Below are 26,560 nucleotides of genomic sequence, written 5' to 3'. Positions count from 1 at the left end.
TCTCTGGGGAGCAACCAAGACTGCACCGCTTGGAGCGGCTGGCAGCACAGTGTAAATGTCAAACATACACCCTTGCCATCACACAGAGAGGCTGCAATCCCACCTCTGCTTCCCAGGGCTTTTCTCTCCTTCCCTGAATGTGAAGACAATAATTGGGAGCTTTTCTGCCTCTTGAGAACACGTGAGCCAGCAGAGAACATTATAAGACTTTGGCTCCCTTAATTCCCCACTCATGCCCTCCATGGGTCTGTAGTTGGTTGTTTAGACAAAAATTCTCAAATGTTATGATTAGTTTGAAGAAGTTCTGCATTTTTGTGTATTCATGCAGTTTAGGGGCTTTAATCTCTGTCAAACGTGACCAGGGTGGAAACTTTTCTGAATGCCACCAGGAAAAGGGCTCAAGAATTATCTCTAGAGTGGTCCCAGACTGCTCTCAAGCTCTGTTTCTTTGACCTTTCTTGCCATCCTGGGCTTGAAAGCTCAGCAGACCCTCCTCGAACTAACCTGCTGCTCTGTTCCTCTCTTTTAGGAGCAGGGAGCAGAGATGGATAAGATACTGGAAGCTGTGGTGATGTCCTCATACCCCAACAATGTGAAGCAAGGGCTAGTGAGGCGTGTCATTGAGGCATCAAAACAGCCCATGGACAGTGAGCAATGCTGGTCCATGCTGGAGCTGTCCACCAAGCTTTATCTCACCGGGGACACCAAATATAAAAGAGAGATTGGGAAGGAGGTTTTGGAGGTTTACGGCCACTATCACCCGGAGGAATTTGAGGAGTTCTTCAATGTCCGCTTCCTGCTGAGTCTCCTGCAGGAAGGCTATGGACCTCTGGGGAAGAGAAGCCATTATGTACTTGATTATATCCAGTTAGGATTGCAGTTTGTCCTGGAAAGCCCGTCAGCAAACAGCATCTTCAGCTTATTGAGGATTGAGGTGCTCCGGAAAATCTGTGAGAAGCCCAGCCCCAAGCAGTGTGCGAAGATCAGCAAACTCTTAACCCAGCATCCTCAATGCATTCCCACAGGAAAACACCAGCTCTTGTTCTGTCAGCAGCTGATCAGATGCATTGGGCATTTCCAGTGTGTCTCCGAGGAGGAAGAGCAGATTATGGACTTTTTGGAGCAGGTGAACAAAGTGAGTGGTCTGCTACAGAGGATCTGGAGGACTCAGACCTCAACCATCCTGCCCTCTTTGAAGGAACTGTTCACTATCATTTCTTCAACAGGTAATTTAAAAATAGTAATAAAAAAGGCTGGGAATGTAAATGTTGTCTCTGATGAAGTCAAATTCAATTAGTTTGACATCTCACAGTGTTCTCATCCACTACAGAAATGCAGCCACGGAGAAGTATAATAAACAAGCATCTCAAAAAGTTACCCAGGACTTTGAGCTAGGAAAATAATATCCCCTGAACACACACAGAGTCTGCACATAGGAGCTGTTAATGGTATTGAAACATTTGCAGCATGAGTTTGTGTATTCAGCACTTCCCAGCATCAGTTGGGTTTAAGGGAAAGCACCTTATCTACAGCTGGTTAGAATGGAACTTTAAAGCATCTAGAAAAGTCACTCTCTTATGACTGACTTGGTGGTACCCAATGGCCTGCTCCCTACCAGAGACTAGGGTTAAAGCTAAGGAGTTATTTCTCACTTATCTAGAGGTATGAAGCTCTACTGTCTGTTTGGAGGGTGGTTGCATAGTAAGGTGAGACAGAAGATATTTATTCAGTTTCCGGGGTCTTTAGGTTATTGTGGAGGGTTTCACAAGGTTTTTGGAGGTACCAGTGCCATGAAAGGCTGGGGATCTCCTGCTCCAGCTATTCCTAAACCCACAGGAGATTACTTTTTCAGTGCCCTCTGTATGAAAATCTCATCCTTTGGAAGGTGCTCCAGACTGGCAAATTTGCAGTTGCATCCCTTTGCAATTATTTGCAATACTTAGTAGAAATAGAGCATGCAGAGGAAATTTGGTACCTAGGGTTGGCCCAAGGATGTTCTTGTGCCTGTGATCTCTTTCTCTCTTTGGGCTGTGTATAGCTTCATGTAACAGCCCAACTGCTCAGACCCAACTTCATTATGTGCTGCACTGGGATTTGGGGAATTGTCCTCCTAGCACACTCCAGCTGTAGGTTCTGCTCCGTAATGTGTGGATGTGGCCCTTGGGGACATGGTTTAGTGTTGGACTTTGCAAGTGCTGGGTTAGTGTTTGGACTCTATCTTAGAGGGCTTTTACAACCTAAACAATTCTGTGATTCTATTTACATGGGCAGAAGTGATTTGATTTTTAGAGATGAGAAATGACCTCATGTGCTTGATTTTCCTGGCAACTAACATCTTCATTGCTGGCGCTCATCCATGTCTTACAGAGGAGCAGGAAGTGCCATCCAATGCCTTGGCCAGCGTGGTTCAGTTTGTCCCTCTGGAGCTCATGGATGGCGTCATAAGAAACCTAACCAATGATGACAGCATCACTGATGTGCAAATGATGATGGCCATCAGCAGGTAGGAGAGGCTGCATTAGTGAATGTCATTCTCAGTTTGGAGAATGCAAAGCTGCACTCAGTTTCTCTGTGTGGTTTTATCTCCAGCAGTTTGGCCGGTGCTGTCTGGTGAGGAGTGTGTGGGAAAAAAGGAAACTTCTGTATCACTCCTTCCAGTCCTGAGGTCCTAAAGAACTAGAATAAGGACTGGTGGTTGTTGTTATTATTATTATGACAATGGCTATTACTATATTTGTTTGGTTTAATTTGGTTTCTTTTCTTAGAAATAAATAGTAGTATGGGATACCCAACATAAGATATCTTGAAGAGTTTGTTTGTTTTTTTTCAGAAGCTGTTGAGGTCTTTTTCTTCCCAAAAGTCTCCTTTACAGAATTTCATGTTGATCTCCATCTTCCTTCCAAAGGACATCATCCAAAATAAATTAGTCACAGCTAAAAATCTTGGGGAGGGTCTTACCTTGACCTTTGTCAGATGAATGTGGTGCTGCTGGACATATAGAGTCAACAACATGATGAAGAGTAGTGGGTGAAAGACTACCTGACATGCTAGACCTGGTCTTTGCAGCACCAGTGCCCTCTTTGAGATCACCAGATCTTCTTTGCACACTTATGCTTATGTCCAAATCCTGCTGCTCCCCTGTGCTCCAGTGCCTTGCTCCACATTTGCTTAGGAGTATCTTCAGTGATCTTAAGGGTTCTTTTCCAACCTAAATTATTCCATGATTCTATCTTTAACCCATGCTTTCCTTAGAGGTCTTCATTTAAGGAGATGATATTTACACACTGTGAACACATGGGAGCTGCTGTGACTTGATCTTACTGGAAACATAATTTTTCCTCTTTTTATTACAGGGTTTGTGTGTCCCTCCCAGTAAGGTTACATGACAGAAACACATTATTATGTGTTATAATACACATAATGTTATGGAAACTTTATGTATGCAGAAAGGGATTACTTCTCTTTGGCTTGCTGGGGAAGGCCATGGGTTTCCTAGAGTACAGAGCAACCCAAGACGAAAGATTAGGTTATCATTTCAGTTCCTAACCCTCTTCTCCATCTTTTTCTCCTTCTGGACACCTGCTGCTGTGAGCTCCAGGTGATGAATCCTCTAAGAACACCAGTTTCTAAAGATAGAGGTTGCCAAATCAGTTGCATCATTCCTTAAAACATTCTTTGTCATGTGGAAGAACGATTAAATGATGAATCAGAGTTAGCCAAACATTAAGCAGAGCCTGTAAAATGTAATTAAGATCACTTAGGAGAAATGTGGAAGTTTTGGCGTCTTGTTTATGGCAGGTGGGTGCCCCAAAAGGCAGCATGACCATCAGCCTTTCAATGAGTGTGTGCTCCATGCCTAGAAAATCAAAGAAAAATGTACAGGATATTTCAGCTTAGTGAAAAATGAAACAATCTTTCAACTTAGTATTCCTGAAAAAGTGGTCTTGTACAGCAGTGTATTCTTCCAAAGTTTGGGTTTGGGAGTTAGTAGCAGGGGAATAAACTGGACATAGAATGGAGCTTCTGGTCAAGCGTGTAAAGAACAAATAATGGTAAAAAACAGCAAGGCTGGCACCTGCTGGTATAAGTGTACACCACAATCTCTTTTAGAGAGTTTCTTACAGAGTTTGTATCTTTTAAAATAAACTCTATTAATGTGCACCCATGATGTCAGAAGTACTCACTGATTAGTTTTTAAATTTTTTTTTCCTAGGGGTGTATCTGTTTGAAAGAGCCCAGGTCCAGATGCAGAAGGCATCTGCTGTCACACAGCAATGCTACTTCTGGGCACTTGCTACCTCTAGAAATCAGGGTCTGAGCTTTTAAAAGTTTAGCATACCAAATCAGTGGTTCCTTTGGAAAATTAGGGTCATCACGACTAAAATATTTGTGGATCTTACAATGTGGAAAGTGCAATGTGAATTTAAAATGTAATTTCTTCATACTGTAGCAACACAGGCAGTACTGTAACTTAGCCACCAGTGCTGGCAAAAAGCAAACAGGGTTATTTTATGCCTTTTTAAAAGAAAATGGGGTGAAAAGGAACCTTTGGATCTCTGGATCCATCTCTCTGCTTTATAGGCACTGACATTACAGACCCCTTTCATGAATGTTCAGCTACGCTCCTCAAAGCAGGACAGGATTGTGCTCCCACTGCTCTTCTTTCATAGCTGTTCCACCATGGGATTGCTTTAGTGGATTGAACCTCTCTTCTAACAGCCAGCCTTTGTGTATTTCTGGCCATCTTATAGTTCATTTGATCTTATGCCAACAGAAATAGCTGAAATACCTTTTGCCTCCCTGGTGTTTATTCCTTCATTATGTGCAGGCAGAGCAGTCCCTTCCCATCTCTGCTTTCCCATGGTTGTGCTAAACAAGCCAAGTTATTTTAAGCTTTTCTTGCAGGAAATGTTCTTGGACACAAATGGTGTTTGTGCACCATGTTCCAGGTGCAGTTCATCATGACAACCTGACCTGAGGTGTCATTGTTTGGCTAGAGAAAACATCTTTTCTTCTGCACCACAGCATGGTGCTGATCTTTTCCACGGCTGCTGTTACACTGGGAACTCATAGTCACCTGGTATCTGCCTGGTTGTCTTCAAACAGATGAGTTACCGTCATGTATCACCCATTTCTTGTGCCTTGCATGCATTTTGAATCCATATGTTTCCTTCCAGTTCAGCATTTCTGATCCTCAGGGTCTTCCTTGTGATACCTTTATCCTCCTCTTGTGTTGATGATGCCTGACAGCTGTGCATCATCTCAAATTTCCCAAACCTGTTCAGGATATCTGTGCTAAAATAATTAGATCTTCAAGAATGTTGCTTGTAACCCCCTTTCAGACAGTCAGCTGGATATGATCTGCTTCTGTCCTTTGACTAGAAATTCGTATGTCCAGACAAATCTGACTCTGGCACCTGTGGCGAGCCTCTGTGGCACTCTATCTCTTCTTCCCACTCATTGCCTGTTTTCATTATAGGAACCACCTTCCTATTCTCCCCACATAAAGCACCATGGAATAGTTAATAGAGGCATTAAAACTCACCAGAGTTGAATTTTACATGATGGAAATCACCAGCTCCTCTTCTTAGGAGTTCATGAACTTTTCATATTTCACTTTTGTGTCAGCTGTTTCTGTTCTCAGATCTTTTACCTACCTCCACTTTGTCAGCCCGACCAATTCCTTCCTCTTGCTTAAAATGGAGTCAGTGGGTGTGTTTAGTTTCGAAATCACATCTAGAGGCCATATCATATCTTTAATCTCCACCACATTCACTGTATACAGAGATTACATGGCTTTCCTTGTTCTCCTCTGATGCAAATGTCTGTGGAAGCTTCTCTGGCCTTTGCTTTATTATCCAATTTGCCTTGACTTTTGCTATTTCTCAACATCCCAACATATTCTGCTGGTTTCTTTACTGTCTAGATGTTAATTTTTCCGGTTCCCTGTAGAATTCATTTATTCCTGCTCTTTGCGTTGTGGTGGTTAGTTATCTGTCTTGCCTTCATATATTTTGCATGAGTTACAGATTGATAAGCAAAAGGAACTGACTGGTAGGATAGCTGGACTGAGGTGGAGCCTGAAGATCTGGGATATCTTCGAATCAAAGGTACTGAAATGGTCAATAAAGTCTGACACTTGGAGATCCCAAGTCTTAATTACTTCTCAGTTGTTTAACATTGAATTTTAACAGAAAAAATGTGTCATCACTTAGTCTGGGGTTATTGTTTTATGAGAGACTTCTGTAAAGTATGTATTTCTTCCAGAAACATGACATGTTGGTTGAGTGGTTATGGATGAAATTTGTTAGCTGCAACATTCAGGAATAACTGGCTACTGTTAGGGTTACCAGATTGGGGCTTCTTAATGTGTTTTTGGAAATCAGTGTTTCCCACACAGAGAATGAAAAGATCTGAATCTGAGTGTTTTTTTCCTTACCAGTAACAATGCAGAGATCATACCAATATCACATGTTTTCTAATGGTGACAATGCAGAGACCTTGATCAAACCCTCACGTGGGTGGTCTATAGAGCACTATACCAGTGTTCAAAACTTGAACTCAAGCTGACTGAAGTTAGTGGAAAAAAATCCCCATTTTATTCTTTGGACCTGGGTCTGAGCCTCTGATGAACCACAGCATGATGATGGCATTGGGGTGTTTCCAATTCAGGCTCTGTTGTGCTTTGAATAACACATGAAGTGCCTTATGAAGAACCCGTCTTTTACTTGGTCATCCCACTGACTAGACACCAGTTTGGAGAAGATTTGACCCGGAGTGGAGCTTGGGTTTCACAATATGTGTATCAAATTTATTTAAGAGTTTGTATTTCATTTCAGGATGATTGATTGGGTGTCCTGGCCCCTGGGAAAGAACATAGACAAGTGGATCATTGCTCTGCTGAAGGGTTTGGCTTCAGTGAAAAAGTTCAGCATCTTGATTGAAGTCACTCTTTCAAAAATAGAAAAGGTCAGTTGGCTCTTTTAAATGTGATGTCAACTACAGAAATATCAGCTCGTACCTGAAATATCATCTTGCCTTTCAACTGAATTGAGGACGAGATGTGACTTGAGGTGTATAGAGAAGAGTTTGCTGTCCCAGGGGATACAGTGGTTGCAACTAGGAATGATATTCCCCTAAACAACCTGGGGTTCTTCAGGTCTTGGTCTGCAGAGGCAGTGATATCTTAAAGGTTATGAAATAAAGTAGCCAAGGATTTTCAAGCCAACCAATCACTTTCCTTCCCCAACTATAGAGCTCTTGTGAAACTTGACTTTGGGAAGGTAACATGCTCTCCTTTGACTGTACCTGGATCAGTGCTGGCTGGCACAGGCAAAATACGTAATAGTGAGCATATCAACAGTCCACACAGTCACAGGTCAGTTTTAAAGCCTGTGTCCTGGTTTAGTTAATTTATTAGTACAAATAAAGCCTGCACTGCCATTGCCATCACCTGTTTCAACAGTGAGTACTTCCTCTCTCTGAAAACTCTGTGACCAAGTGCCGAAATTGGTTGTCACTGCTTCAAAAACTTTTTCCATGCTGTGGTCCTGCTGTTCCCTCCTTTGAATAATGGGGATAACACCTGGCTGAGCTGCCAGTGGAAGTCACCATAGAAGTTACTATGACTATGTTCTTAGGGACATGGTGGGCTTGGCAATGATGGATTAATGGTTGGGCTCAATGATCTTAGAGGTATTTTCCAACCTAAACGATTCTGTGATTGTATAATTATCAGTACTGGAACACTATCAATAACTGCATTTGTTCTTGTGATGCCCCAAGTGCATTGAGCAGTGGGAGAGAAGCCAAGCACCTCTGGCTTTTCTTTATCTTTCCTTTCGTTGTTAATGCATAGGGAAGGGACACAACCCTTAAAATAACATGATTTTTGGAAACCTTCAAGAAGTGTGATCTGAGAAGGGTAGAAGTTATATAGGTATTTCTTGTAAAGTAGAATAAATATCATTATTTCATCTTTGAAAAAGGTATTTGCTTTTTATCTCTTTGCCTGAAAGGTTAGTGATAAAGTTCCAAATATCTTAATAAAATAGAAGAGGCACATTTTAGAAAATTTAACATCCTGCTGTGCTTACATGGCCTTGTTCATGAGGAGGTATGAAAATGCAGTGCTGTTACAGAGGCCTGCACCTTGTTGTGCCAGGCATTGCACAAGCCCAAAAGAGTGAGAATAACCCACATGGTGTTTTTAGGATGCCCTGAGGCAATGCTCTGGACAGGAGGAGATGACTCTAGAGGCCTGATTGCAGGCTGCTTGCTTCAACATCCAACATGGATTAGGAAGAGACCAGCAGCTGTGGTAGATGCCCAGCGCCTTTCTTTCCTGCTGTTCCCTTCTTCTTCACTTTGCAATGCTATTCTGCCTTCTCATTTGCTTTTTTCTCTCCCTGTAGGTCTTCTCCAAGTTGCTGTACCCCATCGTGAGAGAGGGGGCTTTGTCTGTCCTGCAGTACATGCTGCTGAGCTTCCAGCACTCCCACGAGGCATTTCACTTGGTAGGGCTGTGTCTGACACTTGGATGAGGGCATTGCCCTGAGGGTAAAACCATGCTGTGGGGCAGCATGGGTAGGGGGGGTGCTGAGATATTGGGCCATCTTTCAAAGCATTGTATGGTGTCAGTGCAATAGGACTAGAGGAGTGGATCAGAACACTTCCACTACACAGATTCTCTGCTGTTAAAAGCAAAACCAACTTTTGGCACCATTTAAATCTTCACTTTTCATTTCCACAGTAATATTCTATATTTTGTTTTGCTGTTGGCACGAAGGCACAGCTCTGCTTCCCACTGGTGTTACCTCTGGAATACTGAATTTAAAAAGTGAGGCTGAAGGCAAAAGCATGCTTGCAGTGATTGACTTGATAAAAGTAGTAATGGAAAATTACTTGTATTAATGTTTGAGTTCATACTTTCTTGTTAAAGCCCTTACATTTGGCTTTTTACCTAAAGTTCGCAGAATAAACAGATAAGGCTGGAAAAAAGCAAAACTAGACAATATTTTCATTTTTCATTCCTCAGCTGGAGACACTTTAAATGAGCCTGAATTTCTTGAGAATCTCTTTGGTTTCTAAAAATAGGGTCATTCCAATGTATTGTCTTCGGCTGGGTGTCCAAATTTTGAAACACTTCAGAAGCTGTCAGTTGCTCTTGGCTTGAAGTTTCCATCTGCAGCCCAATGAGTATAAATTTCCTCCTTTATTTAAAAAAAAAAAACAATCAGGGCAGAAACCTCTCTTGCTTCTAATATTTTGTGTTTGCCCTGGCACTTGGGAAGAATTCTTCCCACCACAGCTTGGCAAAATTTTGATGTATAAAATGGTGCTGGGATTGATTTGTTTCCCCAACAAATCTTTCCTGTTGGAACAGAAATAGTTAAAATCCTCAACATTTTGAAGAGAAAGAAAAAGAACAGGAGAGGAAGACCAAGGGAGGAAGAGAGGACCAGGAAATGGTTGGACTGGGATCCTGATACTTTACCAGGGATTATTCTGGGCTAAAAATGACATAAAATATAAATATGAAAAAGGTTGTGTAACTGCCCAGGGTCATTGTAGCACATCTGCAGGGTTGGAAATAGGTTATTATTTTTCTGTGCAGCTGTGGGGTCAGCAGAGGGTGCCCATGAGCAATGGATCGCTTGCATTTGCATCTGCTCGTGCATTTTTACATTTTCTAGATGAAAGCAAAATAACAAACCTGCTGTTTATATGCCTGTTGCCACCCATCCGACCACACCAATTCCAGTTCAGTTTATTCAGTATAAAATAAAATAGAGCACAGCAGACAACACTTCTTTTAGGCTAATTCCATCTATCTTGCAGGTTTGAATCCTTGTACTTGGCAGTCGGCATATAATGCTCCTTTCCACTGTGGATGTGGGATTTAGGAGACACTGAAGCATGGCAACTGCAGTTCAGCAAAACAGCAATACAAACCTGCAGGTGTCATGCAGCATGAAACCCTCTAAGGTTGACTAAAGTCAGTGGAAGAGTTGCTGTTGAGTTCATAGGGTGAAGTATGAAGTCCAGAATGGGACTGAAGTCAACTCCTGTATATTGTCTTTTCTGCCTGTGGGTGAATGTCATTCCACCAATTGTATGTTAAAGCTCTGTGAGTAATTTGGAGTAATTTTTGTAGTGAATTTTCCTTTTTCAGCTACTCCCTCACATCCCCAGGCTGGTGGCCTCTTTGAAGAAGGAGGATTCCAATTCGGCAACCAGCTCCCTGGAGCAGCTGGCTGAGCTCATCCACTGCATGTTCTTCCGCTTCTCAGGATTTCCAGACCTCTATGAACCTGTCCTAGAAGCAGTTAAAGTAAGACATACACTTTTCAGTGATTTTTCTGCTTTCCATATGGAAATGGCATCTTAGTTGGTAGTCTAGTACAGAGGGACTGACCTACTGGTAGGGATGTAATAACCTCAACAACACCTGAAATTGTAGTAGAAGAAAGGGTTTAAAATTCTGAGTTTGAGCCCTGCCTAAGCAGGTTGAGGGAAGATACTTCGCTAATGGTGGGCCTGCAGAAGTCCTGATGTTACCTGTAGATTTTAGTCATAACTTTATTCTGGAATGCCTCCAAAGGACTAATACGGTCAGGTAAACACCTCCTTGCATGGTGGCATGTTCATGTGAAGAGCAGGGAAAATGAGTTTTATGAGAACATCTCTAGCAGAGGAGTTTTGCAGTTGCCCATTACTAATTCTTCACAGGCAAAGATCAGTCCTAGAGTCATAGGATCATAGAATCTCCTGAGTTGGAAGAGATCCACAAGGATCATCAACTCCTCACCTTGCAAAGGACAACCTCAAGAATCACATCATATGCCTGAGAGTGTTGTCCAAATGCTTCTTGGCTTGGTGCAGTGACCACTTCCCTGGGAAACCTGGTGCAGTGTCTAACCACCCTGTGGTGGACACTTTTCCTAATTTCCAACTTAAATGTCCCCTGACTGTGCTTCATGCTGTTTCCTTGTGTCCTATCACTAGTCACCAGATAGAAGAAATCAGTGCCTGCCCCTCTGCTTCCCCTTGTGAGGACAGATAATGACTCATAACACAGATCTCTTTTTCCAAGGCTCTTCCTATTCCAAATGAAGACCGGATTAAACACCTCTTGGGACAAAATGGTTGGACCTCCCAGAAGAATGAGCTGGCCTGCTTCTACCCACGCCTGGCATCTAAATCAGAGACAGGAAAGATTGGGTTAATTAACTTGGGAAACACCTGCTACATGAACAGCATCATACAGTCTCTTTTCATGGCTTCGGAGTGAGTTTTTCCTCACTTGCTCCCATACAAGGCTGCTCCAGGGCTTACTTGTCACACCAGCCTTGCATGTCCCACACTGGTTTTCCATCTTACATGTTGCACCTCTGCTTTTCTTTTGCAGCTTTCGGCATTCAGTGTTGAATTTAACTGAGGGCAACTCCCAGCCCCTGATGACAAAGCTCCAGTGGCTCTTTGCATTTTTGGAGCACAGTCAGGTAATTATTTCATGTTCTAGTTATTTGTTTGGACTGTCGGCTGCGGAAAGGCTCGTCTCCAAGTTGCTTCCTGCCGGCTCCAATGTGCTGATAAGGAGCTGTGGATCTTGGTGGGTTTTTATAATGGGACAAATTTTGTTTATATGAAGGAGGCTTATTTTTGGGGGTGGAGGAGGGAAGCTCCTGTCACCCATGAAAGTGAGCTATGTTCACTCCAGGCTGTCTGTCTTCAGCCTGTGGTCTTCTTGGGTTGGGCTGATGTAATAACTAATACTGTTGACAATGAAGTCCCTTTGGTAATAGTTTACATCTGTGGGCAGCTGAAAAGCCTGTAAGTGTAAAGCAGAGGTTTTGTTTCTTGCTATGCGGCAAGGAAAAAGACTGGAGCAGCTCACTTGTCCCATTACTCCACAGCAAAGCGCAACCAATCAATGAAAATTGCCTTAAAAGTTGTTTTGTTAAAGAATAATAATAAAAAACCCCTTAGACTCCAATATTTTGAATCCTCTGTATGTGAGGGAAAGTAAAATAAAAATAACACCCTTAAACTGATTATGAATGTTTCCATGACATTTAATAAGCATGAAATTTAATAGAAGTGACTCCTAGAGATACAGCTAAGTCATATCTAACTCCTCTCTTGAAAATGTATCTTTCTGTCCCTAGAAAGATGAGATTTTGAAAATCCAGTGAATTTTCCTTTGCTGGGTAATGAGTCATCTGGGCTTCTCCATTTTCCAAGCCTTGACTGACAGAGCTGGGTTGTGGCATTGTGGTATTATGTCACTACAGATGACTTAGGGGGGAAATATAGATATCCTGTTAAATTTAATATTTAGTCATAGAAGAGTCTAGTATTTGATAGCAGGTTAGGGCATCTGTGTTCTGTGATGAGCAAGTACAGAAGCATATTTGCTTGTTGTGTAGTTGATGGTTAATAGTTTCCTGCTAATTTCCTTTTAGTTATTTTTCTTCTTTGGGCTGTTCTTAAAGTCATTTTTTTACCAAAGATGGGTCTTTTTCCATGTTAATTAGACAGCTGCTTCCTAATGGCATCAATTACATTATCTGTTAATGCAGATTACCTGCCTGCAGTGATCAGAATGTTCGGTGGAAGTTTAGTGCATTTTTTGCTTTGTTTTTTTTTTTTTTTTTATGAAGGGATTTGGTGAGAGAGATCCTGATCAAATTAAATGGAGCAGCAAATTAAATTCAGACTGAATTAAGCAGAATTATCTGGATCAGGCCAATAAGCCATTTTAAAACTGAAGGATAGACACATGGATATTTTATAGAAGTATATGTAAAATAATGTCTGAAATTCATCCTTACTGTCCTGGCTTGTAGCAAACCAAGATAGTCTTCCTGTGCACTGGGATTAGCCTTTTTGGGAGAAAAAAGGGATCTTATCAAGCACAGAACACTGTGCTCCCAGTGAAACAGCCAGAAAGGCATTCCTCTCCCCTCTCCATCCCCCAGTGTGAACTGAGAACAAAATCCCTAGGATTAATTGCATTTCTTCTGTGTTGCTGGCAGCGACCTGCCATCTCACCTGAGAGCTTCCTCTCTGCCTCCTGGCCACCCTGGTTCACCCCTGGAGCTCAGCAGGACTGCTCAGAGTATCTCAAGTACTTGCTGGACCGGTACGTGACAAGCTCCATGATTTTGGAGCCTGGTGTCTATGGCATCCCTGGACCAAAAGTAATGTTTAATGCTGACCCACATGCACATGAGAGTGGAGGCTTGGGGTGAAAGACAGTGAAACAAATCAGAGGCTCCTTGATAAAACCCTGATTTGGCAGTCCTAGGGGTAAGGTCAGAACTTAGTTCGGCTTGAAAATTTCTGCCTTTGCTCTGAAGGCAGGGGAATTCATAGAATCATAGGATCATTAAGGTTGGAAAAGACCTCATCATCCAACCATTAACCTGACACTGCCAAGCCCACCACTAAACCATGTCCCTAAATGGCACATCTACACATGTTTTGAACACTTCAAATGTTGGATGCAGGAATGGTGATTTCACTACTTCCTTGGGCAGTCTGTTCCAATGCTTGACTACCCTTCCAGTGAAGAAATTTTTTCTGATAGTCTAAAATTGACAGTCTAAAATTGTACCAACTTTAGAGATTTACCTGACAAGCCATTCAGCCTCCTCTGTAAAATGGTGGGGTTTGCCTTTCTCTTACCTAGAAATACCAAATCTCTGGTGTGCCAGTGATCTCTCTGGAAGTGGGGAATCAATGTCACACAGAGCCTTCAGGTTCCCCAATCCTGCTCAACTCCTTCCTGCCTTCCTCCTGCAGCATCACACCTCTGGGTACAGACAGGTTAACTGGGATTAACTGCTTGGAGTGAAGAACAGGAACCCTACTTTAGAAACTACCTCTTGGTGTTGTATTGATGCATAATGCAGCCTTTTTCTCCCCTGCTAAAGGCTGCACGAAGAAGAAAAAACTGGGAAAAGGATCTACCAGAAACTCAAGGAATCCAGCTTGATGCCTCAGGCAGTAGAGCATCATTACTTAAACAAGACATTGATTGAGAAGATGTTTGGGGGTAAAATGATGACAAAGATCCGCTGCTTGAAGTGCCTGAATGTCTCTTCCCGAGAAGAAGCCTTCACAGACCTGTCCCTGGCTTTTCCTCCATCAGACAGGAACATGCATGGTAGCACACCTGTTCTGCCAGTGGAAGAAATTGGCCCACAGTTCATTGAGCCTCCTGTAAATGCAGGCCAGCTTGCAGGGTCTCCGTGGATCCGGAGGAAGGCCCCCATGGTGGGGGATCCTGCAACCCTGCCAATGTTGGTGGAAACATTGGGTTTCCAGGAGCCGGGAAAAGCAGCAAATCCCTTAAGTGGCAATGATGTTAGTGTGGATACAGCCAAAGACCCTTTCTCCACTTTTGGGGAGCAGGCATGTGCTCCCAAGGACTCCAGATCTGTCCCAGATCTAATCAACTATTTTCTTTCACCAGAGAGACTGACAGCAGAGAATAAATACCACTGTGAGAAATGTGCTTCCCTGCAGGACGCAGAGAAGGTGGCAGAGCTGACAGAGGGTCCACACTACCTCATCCTCACGCTGCTGCGCTTCTCCTTCGACCCACGGACTATGAAGAGGAAGAAGATCTTGGACAACATCTCCATCCCTGTGGTGCTCAAGCTACCCATCCTTGTTACTCCAGAGGAAACTGAGGAGGTTTGCCGGTGTGGGAAGGATAGTGCTGCCCCAGGAAGTGGCTTCATGTCTTTATTGTATGATCTCTGCAGTGTAGTGGTGCATTCAGGCATCTCCTCTGAGAGCGGCCACTACTACTGCTACTCCAGGGAGTGCACTGACACTGTCCCCCACGAGCAGCCCCGGGATGGGGTGCCAAAACCAGCCTCTGACAAGCAGTTGGACTTGGAAATCCAGTGGTACCTCTTCAATGACACCAGAGTTTCCTTTTCCTCCTTCGAATCAGTCAGCAATGTCACCTCGTTCTTCCCCAAAGACACTGCCTATGTCCTCTTCTACAGGCAGCGGCCGGGCAGGCAGAGCTGCCTGCTGCACGAGGCCCTGACTGAGGCTGGCCGCCTGCATGGAGAACCTTCCCTCCATAAGGACTTGATGGAAGCAATTTCCAAAGATAACATCCTCTACTTGCAGGTAACTCCCGCTGCTGTGCACAACAGGGTGCGATCCTGCAGCTGTCCGGCTCATGGGCCATGTTCCCACCCATCCGAGCAGCAGTGGGATCATGTCCTGTGGTTAAAATCCTGCAGATACCCACCCACTCCCTGAAGCCAAATCCCTTTTCCTTTTTAGCACCCAGATATAAACAGGTTACAGTTTCCTGTTGAAAGTGGGCACTGAGATTGGTACAAGACACCTTGTGCCTGTGCTCAGGGTTGACTTCCTGTTATCTGCCCTTGGGAGTTCAGCCTGAAATTTTCTTCTGAGTTTCTGGAAAAGACAGAACGATGGAATAGTTCGGGTCAGAAGGGACCTTTAAAGGCCATCTAGTCCAAGCCCCTACAGGATGAGCAGGGACATCTTAAACTAGATCAGATTGCTCGAAGCCCTGTCCAGCTTGACCTTGAATGTTTCCAGGGGTGGATCATCTACAACCTCTCTAGGAAATCTGTGCCAGTGCCTCACTACCCTCATTGTAAAAAACTTGTTCCTTACATTCTACCCTTTCCTCTTCTTCCCACCTTCACTCACTGGTAACCAGCTGTTCCTTCCTACCACCTCTGACATTCACCTGAGCCATTGCAAGCCAGGTCGGTTTTTTTTCTCCTTCTTATCATAGAATCACAGGATGGTTTAGGTTAGAAGGGACTTAAAGGCCATCTAGCTCCCCTGGGCAGGGGCACTTTCGCCTAGACCAAGTTGCTCAAAGCCCCATCCAGCCTGACTTTGAACACTTCCAGGGATGGGGTATCCACAGCTGCCCTGGGCAAACAGATGAGCTGGGAATACAAACTAGAACAGATTTCATTCAGCTGGTGGAGTTCAACGCTTTCCAAACAGTAGTATCCCATATGACAATAACAGCATGTGGGAGAATTTGAGCGGTCCCTCCTCTCCCAGAGGTGATACGGAAGGGCTGGTTTTTGATCGCTGGAGCGATGCAATGCTTTGCTGCATCCTTCTCACTGAACTTTAGAGATGAGCATGTGGCCTTCACACCCCAGTTTAATTTGGAGGAGGCTCCCAAGGGTAAGCAAACAGGCTCCTGGCTCCTCAGGGATGGTGGGAGCATCCTCCCACCTGGGTCCTTCAGTTGCTGATATCCTTGTGGCTTTTTCCCCCTTCTTTCTCCCAGGAACAGGAAAAAGAAGCGAGGAACAGAGCCGCCTACATTTCTGCCTTGCCAAAATCCCCGCTGTGGTGGAGAGACTTGGACAAGGACAAGGATGACGACAGCTCATCAGGGGGCTGCAGCCCAGCAGCGGGTGGGGGCGGATCCGGCTCCTTTCATGGACTCGTCTTCTAGCCAATGGGCTAAACCAGGTAGGCAGTGTCCGTGGAGCCAACCTAAAGCCAGAGGCTTCTCTTCCTCACCCTGGTGACAGGGAGCATCTCAGAAGAGGATTTGAGAAACATTTCAATGAAAAAGGACTCAGGGGCTGATTTGGAGGCATCTGGAGGGTCTTGCTGCTTCCTATGCACTTGGTCTTCATGCCTTAACGTACCTAAGCTAACGCGATGAGCAGCTGCCCACAGCTCGGAAAAGTGCCCTTTTGCTTCAGCGTAGCCATGCCTTGCTTGCTGTGAGCCATGCCACTAGCCTGGGGAGGGGACAGGGACAGGCTTGGGGAGGAAGACAGACCCAGAGGGGCCGCAGGGATGGAGATGTCCCATGCACATCCCATCTGCAGACCTTCCCATGGCGCTGAGTTTGTTTTGGGGGGACCTCTGCTCAGTTGTTTTATTTCTTTTTAATGTGGTTTTGAGAACCCACCTTGACACACCTTTAAAGGTAGAGAAGGGCTGAAAAGTCTGAAAACTGCCAAGCATCTAGTGTAGCAATGCTGATCTGTGAGGCAGTGAGCTTGCAAGCCTGCTTGGTCACAGCGAGTGATGGCAGGCTGACCAGAGGGGCTTTATGCTGCATTGCAAGGCATCCAAAAGAGACTGAAGGGCACAAACTCCTCCAGCCAAGAGAGACTGATCTGAACCAGTTGGGGGTTCTGGGCTCCAGTGAAGACCTGCTGTGTTACTAGTGACCTCTGGATACTGTTAGTGTGCACATCAGGCCCAGACACACAGCTGTTTTTCCAGATGTGTCTTTAGGACTCAGTTAGCCTCTTTCTGCTGCTGTCATTTGATGGCTTTCTGGGCTGTATCTGCCCTTTAAAATTTGTGCTTTTCTTTGGGATACCCTGCACTGAGCAGCAAATGACAGAGCTCCCCTAAACTCACTAGCTATTTTTTTAAAAAAAATGCTGATTTGCAAGGAGAGGAGCCCAACTAGATATATTATATCAACCCAATATAAATACATACTATGTAAACCAATGTATTATATAAATCAGTAATGGGACAGGGGCTGATTTTGGTGACAGGTGGCCAGCTCAAGCCCCAGGCAGCACATCTACAGGACCACAGCTCCCTCCCGTCTCCCTCCCCAGCTGTTGTCCCCAACCTGCTCCTCCCTCACGCCTGTAGTAGAGATATCTCCAACTCAAGTGGCAGAGACTTGTGCCTTAGGTCTTAAGTGCAGGACCTAATCCTGACCGTGGGGTATTGGGTTGGGAATATTGTTTTGCTGTAGAGGAAAAGGCAAAGCATAGAAATTGCTATGGATAATGTGAGCAGAAAGTCTGCTAGAGAGGACACTTGGGATCAAATCTGTGATGTATACTATCATATTCTTTTATTGCCTTTCCTACACATAAATAAAGGAAATTAAGTAATTCAACATAGAGACTTAGTGTCTTATTGCAGTACTCACAGCTATTGGGCTGATGGGTCAAAAAAGAGATGGGAATGCTGATGCGAGATGAGCATCCAACCTCACAGATGTGGACAATCCTGCAGAGGGGTGGCTTGGAAGAGGAGAGCAGGCAGAGTTGGAATGGGGATCCCAGGCCACAGCTGGGTGCCTTCCAACAGAAGATCACAATTCTAATAGTGGGGTCTTGCAGATGAGCAGTGGAATGTGTTTGTTGCCTTTAAGTCAGCTAGACTCAAGGCAGTGCTAAGAGGGAATAAATATGGACCCAAAGCTTAAGTTTCACAGAAAGTACAGTGTTTCCTGGTTTTATTAATAGACTGCTATTTACCTCCTGTTCAAAGAGGTTGCCAAAAGTTTTCCTGTTGCTGTTGTCCTAGCTCCTTTCTTTCTGCCGGAGTGTCACCTGGAGGCATTTTCTGAGCCATGTGCTGTAAGGTGCTTTTGTAGGAAACTGTCTTTCCTTGATGAGATCCTAATCTAAATGATGAAGTCAGATAGTCAAACCAACATGGAAAATAGAGAGGCTGTATCATAGTCATGTTCTTCGCTGAACATGTCTTTTTTTCCCCCAAGGTATTCTGAGAGAAGCAGAGGCAAACAGCATGCAGTGCTTAGCATGGAGAGCAACCTGGAGAGTTTCAATGGTGTAATGAGGTTGTTTGGTTTAGTCTCTGTTCATTTCCTGTAGTTATTAGCATTGGACTTAGCTTTTGGACTCAGCCAATCCCACTATGTCACTGATGAAGATACTAAATAGTATTGGCCCCAGTATGGATCCTTGAGGGACACCACTCATTGCTGATTTCCATTTGGACACTGAGTCATTGACTGTAACTCTTCTGATGCAGCCATCCAGCCAATTCCTTATCCATCTAATGGTCCAGCCATTCATCAAACCCATCTCTTTCCAACTGATGGGTAAGAATGTTATAGGGGACCATATTAAAGGCCTTACAGAACTCCAGTATAGCACGAGTATGGTATATTACTATATGCTACAGCAAGTATAGTATTACTAGTGTTAGTAATGCCAGTGATATTTGCATATTGTATACTGAAAAAGTATATGCTGTAGTATATGTGGTAATATAGCCTGTAGTGTCTGTCACACATGCCTCTGGTCAAGGAGAACCCAAAGGGGAGTCCTCGGCTCTTGGTTTGGGATCCCAGATGTGCTGCAGGTGTGAGGTGATGCTACTCGTTTAAAAAGGGTGTTACAGGGGCTGTGCTTATGGACATATCTTTCCACAGTTGTCTTTTTTTTTTTAGAAAAAGTATATATAAGTGCCTTGAAGGAGAAGGTTGAACTTTTAACTCTGGGGAAAGAATTTGTCCTTGTGCTTATGTTCTATGGGTGATTTGGGGCTCACAGATGTCGAGCTGCTGATGGGTGCTGAAGGCAGCACTTGTCCTTACTCTGCACACACTAAAGCAGACATATAGTAGGAAATTCAATTTAGCAGCTGAAAAACACATGGTTTGGGTTCTGGTATCAGAAAACCCCCTAGCTGCATCCTAAAGGTCCTCATTACCTAGATGGGACAACCTGAAGCTGTAAGAGACTCTTGGTGACATGCTGGGAAGATGCTCTGAAAGCTTTAAAGGTGCTACATAATTGAACTTGATCTGCTCTTCCCATGAATTCCCCCCTTCTCTCCCCACTCTGAATCCATGCTGGGAATCACCAGTGAGAGATGTCTTTTTATTATCATTCTTTTATTTTCCCATTGCTTTCCTGTTGCATATACAGTACTTAAAAATGAGATCACCTTCACGTCAGGCATGTACCATGTTTATTAACAGCAAAAAAAGTATTATCTATGCTTCACTCAAGACCGATTTACAGGATAAATAATTGTTTCAAATTACCTTTAAAAAAACCAAACGACAAACCCCTGAAGAATAAATTAATAACTTAAGTGATTAGCTGTCCACAGTGATTTGAAAACTTAATAACCATTCAAACAGTGACACCACAAGAAGACACATACTGTACAGTTTGCCACAAATTACTCTTTTCCTTCCTTCTACAAATGGAAATCAAAAAATTAAAAATACTCCTCTTTAAGAACAGTCATAGGCTTTGAAACACACAAAACGTCCCTGCGAATTGGCTGCCAATGCAACAGCTTCACAGCCGGGGCTCCGACCCCTCCTCGCAGCAGGTTAAGAGACACATGGAGAAAACTACCCTAATTTGGCTGCATCTGTTCCCACACAATGATGCCCGAAGTCAGTGGGGATATGCTGACTTTGCCAAGGGCTAGATTGAGTGGGATATAACTACTCTAAAGGTTTGATCCTAACCCTACGGAACTCATCAACAGGCTCCCTGTGGAGCCCAGGGTCCTGCTCCCTTCCTCTCTCTGTGACGTGCTTCATCCACCACGTCCAAAGGGACCAGCTGGCCATGGGATGGAAGGGGGATAGCTGTTTGGTGACACCTTGCTACATATCAACTACTGAATTAACAACCCAATCAACAGTACAACACTAAGAGTTGTGAACAAGGAGATAAAATTGTGACTACAATGATGGGATACCAAGGAGAAATCATGACCAAAAGGTGTGCATCTCTACCTGCAAGAACCTCATTAACAGCTACAAGATCATTGCATCCATGTGGACAGGTTGGGCAGAGAAGAGAGGCACACAGACTCATCAGGGGCCTATTGGTTTATTGGCCCTTGTGAATTGATGCTGGACTGGTCCCTCTGATTTTCTTGACAGTTCTTTGATGTCCATGCATGTTCTCTGACTGGTGTCAGGGGTTAGGCTTTGCTCTTCCCCCTTCCCATTACAAGTAGGGCTTCTCCATAATCACATAATGTGGGTGACTGTCAACTTTTACATAGAATGGAACTATTACATCATCAGGTGGGAAAACATCAACACAATGCAAGCATAACTTGAGAAAACCATTCTCTTACTCACCTCCTAGGCCAGAAAGATCAGACAGGACCTGGGAACTATTTTAACATCTTCCTACTAAAGTCTACACCACATAAGAAAGACCTGGGCATAGCTGTATCCCTCCCAAGGAGCCATGATCAATGGGTAGCCAAAACAAGCCAATTCTTCCTTATATGCTCAAAGGATTGGGATGCCAGGGTGTAGGAGCTGGCATGGAGCTGCTGAGGGTTCTGGGTTAGTCTCTAGCATAAAAAATTCATAGGTTCAAGATGTCTTCTAGTTGCTTGGACTGTGTGTCTGTGTCCTGGGTAACTTGGTCTGGGCCAGCCAGCCCTTTCCCAGGTGCAAGGGATGGCCCCAGTATGCATTAGTTCCTCTTGCTGGTGCGTATGGCCTTAGAGATTGAGCTGTTTTCTTTGACAGTTGGCTTCATGGCTTCACAGGAGAAGTGGCCCTGTCCCAGTTTTGGATGTTATAGGGCTCTAAGCAACACTTTTCGGCCCCTTCCCTCACATGGAGGAGTCTCCACTCAACCCCAGCAGCACAGGATCTCAGGGTGGAAGAGATGTCTCTAGTCTCACCCCTTGCTCCAAGCAGGGTCAGCTATGGGGTTGATTCAGACTGGTCCTGAAAAGCTCCAAGAATGAAGATAGTACTTTGTAGGACAACCCTGTGAAGCCATGGCACTGCTGCCCCACAAACAGCTCATGGGAGCCCCACTGCAAGGTGTCTCCCAGCACATACTGGTCCCCACCACATTTCTTGTAGGGCTTCTCCTGCCCATCTCACAGCTGGGTGAATGGACCAGAGATCCCTGAAAGCCAGAGCACTGAGGCATCACATTGTCAGGCACTCACCCACTGAGAGTGAAATGCCCTGGGTAAGTCCCGAGAGTGGTGGGAGCTCCCCTCCCACCAGTGCAATGGCTTTTACTGAGTAAAAGCCCCCAAATCTCTATATACCTGACTTGAGACTCATGCCAAAGGAGCACATGGTGAGGACTAAGACTTAAGCCACGCTGGCAAACTCCCCTGCCTTCTCTCCTTCCAACCACATGTTTCCCCATACATCAGCCTTTTCAGTGGCTGGTGGCCCAGTGTCCAAATCTATCCTAGTTAGCCCCCATCAACCCAAGCCTTAGCTACCTTTTGGTTCTGGCTCTGTATTTAGCCTTATCTGCCAGACTCTCAACTTTGCCCTGGCAAAGTCTGCATTCACATGTATTTTCTTTCTCCAACTTGAGACTAAGCCTAAGCCTGGTATCCATTTAGAGCTAGAAATGTATTTCACACTAAACACTCAAATGTCAGTTCAGAGCAAATCAACTCCAAGGCAGCTCACAGAACTCACCAGACAGAAGAACTGTGAACAGCAGTTGCAGACTTACAGCAAGGGATACACACTTTTGGAGACTTTTCCCTTTAAACTCAACAGCTTAGAAATTTTAAAGCTTGGGGAAAGCTTTGAGCCATGGCCCTGGTGCTTCATAAAAAGTAAATAATTGAGGTCATGATGCTTGTCCTGCCACACACATGCAAACACATCCCTTTTCTAAATGAGACCATAGAGCTGTAGAGCAGGGTCTGATGTGAAGGCTCAAGCCATTTTAATTGCAATTAAAATGAATAATTTGCAATGTTCTCAGCTTCCTAAAATACCTATTTCTAACAAAAGAGTCAGTCATACTTGAGCATCCAAGTATAGAGTGGATGTGATAAACTCAATGCCTTCAGGACAAAGTTCTTGGCAGTCTGTGTAATTAAAGCAGCTGCTTTTCAATATGATTTAAGACTAAATACTGCACAAACATTAATCATCAGGGACTGCTGTAATCAGCTCAGCAATCGTTACAGATGACTATTTCCACTGAAGCCATTGATTACTTAACAGCTTTCAGGAGGGGTTGATACAGTCACGTCTATAGGGCACAGAGTCTGTGGGCTGCTACTCAGTTTGGAGGTGCTGTTTGCTTGGTGCATAGCAGGGGAAAAAATTGGAGAAACGTATCTGTTTCTGTGCAAACACAGACTTCACTGCAAAGCAGAGAGGGATGAGCAACCAGCAGTTTTAAAATAGCTACTTTTGGGCTGTTTTGGTCCTTGGTCTGCCAAATGTAATGGGCCAGTTACCAGTGATGCTCATGAGAGCAAATCATTAAAACAGGGGATCTGAGCCTGGAAAAAGTGCCATCCCATGCCAGTGCTTGCCCCATGAACAAATACAGACACTTGTGAAACATGGAGAAAAAAAAGGCCTAGTCTCTCCAGTATCACAAAAGGCCTTTTCTGTCTTAATTAACACTTTGGATTATATGTGACAGTGGGCACTGGATGCATCTAGTCCCAGTGCAGAAGCATAAGGCACCCACTCAGCAAACTGCATCCAAACCCATTGTGTTTCAATCAAACCTACTGTGTTTCAAGCCCCTGCACCATCAGAAATGACTACTGCCTGCCCACTTCCATGGAACCGAGATGCAGTGATGACAGGGGTGATAGAAATACAGAGCGCTGTACTCTAGTCTTCATTTCGTCATCTCACCAGGCAAGTGTGCAAGCCCCCAACAGGACGCAATGGCCCTTAAAGGTGGTAACCCACTCCCTGACCTTCAGAAAGCATCTGACTGTGCTAAATCTTCCCCTTTGGGATTTTTTTCCTTCTAGTGATTATTATTTTACCATGAGCATTAGGATATTTGCTTCATTATTTCTGTAAAAGCCCAACACTTCAATGCCCTAAATGGGTTGTCAGACCTTTTCCATTAACATCCTTCCCTTTCACGGCATGCAAGAAGAAAATATAAAATGGTGTTGGAAGTTCAAAAGTTATTTTACCAGCATATCCTCAAGTGGCTGGTATCCCATTGCTCTGTGGGTCACGTCTGGCCCTTTCCAAACTCAAACCAAGATTAAACAAATGTGTTAACGCTTAAGAATTAATAATCAATATAACTTGGTGGTGTTGGTGGAACACAGAGCTCATGGTACTGGGAGAGGTTAAGCCTGCAGAAAGAACAGCTCCAGCTATTTAATAAATATTATTACCTCATCTTTCTAATGTTTCCTTCATTTGGCTGTCGGTTTGCAGTCAACCTGTTTATTCGTGTCAGTGCTTGCTGTCTGGCAATCAGGCTGCTCCATGGTAATCATAAGTTCTTCCTGTTTTCATGAGATCACAAATTATTATCTCTGCATTAAACTGTCTCATCCTTCTTGTCTCTCTGTGTCCAGCAGCTGCCTGCAGAGTGATCTCAAAGCCTGGATGTGTTAAGGATGCTGGCAAGGGGCAACAGCAGATTCCCACCCATAATTAGAGCGTAGGGTTGTTAATGTCAGCAAGCCCCATTTCTGTGTTGAACATTGCTGAAGATGAGGAGAAAACAGTCCAGCCTTTTGGACCCTCCACAAACCAAACAAAATGCTACGTTAAAGCTAATATTGAAACACCTTGCCCTGACTGTCCTGACCAGCCTCTTCCCAAGCCTGTGACCTCACTATCAACCAACATTTCAATTACTCTTCTTTCTTCCAAGAAACATTCCACCAGACTTCCTCACTCAAGACCAACCTCTGCATCTGCCTTCTCCCAGTCCTTGCAGCAGCCTTCCACTCCCTTCTTGTCACTCATCCTTACACCAGTCTAGATACACAGGGTCTCCAGAGCCTCCCTGCACCCCTCAGAGCTTCTCACAATGGCCACAGATGTAGGACTCTCACTATATGGGCTTCTTTTGGTGCCACAAAAGGCAAATTTTGGTTCTTGGGATCAGATTCACAGGAATTGATTTCAGACAGGCAGCGGGTCAGGGCTTAAATTCTAGCTTCCAAAGCCAATCTCTCCAGCCCATTGACTTTGAGAGATGCTGGAAAATATCAACAGAAGACACCCCAACAAACTTGTGTGAGCATGTGCCAGCATGTTTGTGTGTGTATGATGGGGTAAGTCCTGGACTTCTAAGTTAGCTCAGTGGGACAGAGTGGATACTCCTCAAGCTCCTGAAAGTTAACAACGCCAACCAAAACCACAGGGGCTGTCTGACCAGGAGGAGAACAGCCTTCAGAGGTTTTGAGCATATTATTTACAAAAGATCAGACAACAAAAATGATTTCAAAAGGAATGGTTCTTGCTAAGTTTTGGAATTGGGAGGAGGCAGAGAAGAGAAGAGAACAACCATAAGGAGTGGAAATCAGAGCTGGTGAATGATGTCACATGAGAGATGCTGCAAACCTGCATGGCATGGTTTGGGGTATGGTATGGAAGAAGACAGAGATGATGCAGTGTTAGCACATACAAGGTGGCTTTGACAGCTGTAAGCAAAAGATGTGTAGGGTGAAGCCTGGTATTGCTAAATCGAATTTCCTGGATAGTGCATCCAGCAGCTAAAGCACAAAACTAGCCACCGAACATAGTTGGTCTTTATCACTGGCAAACAGTATCCGCCAAGTCTTCCCCTGAAATTAAGTTTTGTTTCGTTTTAAGAGAAAAAAAAAATAATGAGACCCCCTTCCCTCCACAGACAAGTCTTAGAAATCCAGCCCAAGTGGAGCTGGGGAAAACCGACAGGACATTGGCCTGTTTTGATGCCTGCTGCAGGCACTACTGCTTCACGCTCTTGGCAGGCTCCGAGGACTGCCGCACATCAGTCCACTCTTGCATGGTGCTCTGCAGCGCCTGCGTCTTCTCCTTGTCCACTTGCACGTAATCAACCTTCTCATCTGAGGCGACCGACGAGGTGGAGGGCTGTGGGGAGGAGAAACAGGGTCACTCATCAGCTCCCTGCTCGTCCCCCTTGATCCTTCCTGCAGAGCACTGAGGGTGCCACAAATCCACCAGCACCATTCCTGCTTTCTTGCAGACTCCATAGCTCATCACCCTCCCTCTAAACTCCCAAAGAGTCTTGGATGAAAAATTTCACCTGCTCTGCCTCTTGCTGGCATGAGACTGTGGTGCAATGGAAGGGCAAAACCAGCACCTGGGTCTTTACCTTCCCACAGACTCTGGGACACAGATGTTTGGTTGCAATTTTGTTCTCTAACTGCTGATATTTCAAATTCAGCCTTACGTTTTGCTCATTTTTTTGTAAAGAACTCAAGAACTCTTACAGATACACATAAAAATCCCAGCTCCATCCCTTTTAGCATTGCTGATTCTACCCACCTATGGCGCTAACCCATTTTCACTCTCAAAACAACAGATATGTTTGCAGGTTCACCCAGGAGACATGTTAAGGAAAAAGGAGATATTTTTTACCATAGTTTCTGGGGTCCTGGAGCTTTTTCTGCCTCTTACAAGCATTTCAGAGGACCTCCATCTGCTTGCAACTGGACCAGATAATGTGAAACCTTCACAAGACTTTTAGGTCTCGTTTATCACCTCAGGAGACATAGCTTCCTTTGGATATGTGGATGTCCTGAGATACTTCATTGCCCTGTTTTCCTATGATTTGCTTTAAGATGGTGTTTGTTTCCCCTGTGTATGAACCTGGAGAAAAGTCACCAACATCTGTGTCTTTAGGAGCTTCCCTTTCCACATTTCCATATGACACTTGACAGAAGTATCCCATTCCTGACCCATCTTCTCCCCACAGCTCTTCCTCACCAGGCAATGGCTTAATCAGCTCAACATTATTTAACTTTTAAAGGTCAGGGGTTTTTTTTGAAAGCAGTTTGTACTTTTCCTGCCCAAATGACACCC

At 44.3% G+C, this 26,560-nt stretch overlaps 2 protein-coding genes across 4 annotated transcripts in view; one reads left to right on the top strand and one right to left on the bottom strand.

The window, feature by feature from the left end:
* USP35 (ubiquitin specific peptidase 35) overlaps window positions 1–17,917 on the top strand; it is a 28,487-nt gene extending 10,570 nt beyond the window's left edge. For both annotated transcript variants that reach the window (XM_051778935.1, XM_051778934.1), the window contains exons 2-11: window positions 530–1,226; window positions 2,368–2,503; window positions 6,840–6,969; window positions 8,415–8,516; window positions 10,175–10,333; window positions 11,096–11,289; window positions 11,411–11,504; window positions 13,041–13,147; window positions 13,941–15,156; window positions 16,319–17,917. In XM_051778935.1, the coding sequence (XP_051634895.1) occupies window positions 545–1,226; window positions 2,368–2,503; window positions 6,840–6,969; window positions 8,415–8,516; window positions 10,175–10,333; window positions 11,096–11,289; window positions 11,411–11,504; window positions 13,041–13,147; window positions 13,941–15,156; window positions 16,319–16,489 (2,991 nt within the window). In that variant the 5' untranslated portion in view covers window positions 530–544 and the 3' untranslated portion in view covers window positions 16,490–17,917. The remainder of the gene's footprint in view (window positions 1–529; window positions 1,227–2,367; window positions 2,504–6,839; window positions 6,970–8,414; window positions 8,517–10,174; window positions 10,334–11,095; window positions 11,290–11,410; window positions 11,505–13,040; window positions 13,148–13,940; window positions 15,157–16,318) is intronic.
* A 1,382-nt stretch (window positions 17,918–19,299) lies between these two features.
* Window positions 19,300–26,560, bottom strand: part of GAB2 (GRB2 associated binding protein 2) — a 92,947-nt gene continuing 85,686 nt past the window's right edge. Inside the window, exon 10 of one of the 2 annotated variants that reach the window (XM_051778617.1) lies at window positions 19,300–25,606. In XM_051778617.1, the coding sequence (XP_051634577.1) occupies window positions 25,463–25,606 (144 nt within the window). In that variant the 3' untranslated portion in view covers window positions 19,300–25,462. The remainder of the gene's footprint in view (window positions 25,607–26,560) is intronic. The other variant, XR_007902973.1, reaches the window with a different exon arrangement.

Source organism: Manacus candei, unplaced genomic scaffold, assembly GCF_025592945.1.
Source record: "Manacus candei isolate 608988 ecotype Guabito, Panama unplaced genomic scaffold, ASM2559294v1 h1tg000014l, whole genome shotgun sequence".
Taxonomy (NCBI): Eukaryota; Metazoa; Chordata; class Aves; order Passeriformes; family Pipridae; genus Manacus; species Manacus candei.
Note: the sequence above shows the minus strand (reverse complement) of the source record. Positions and strands in the feature narration are given on the sequence as shown.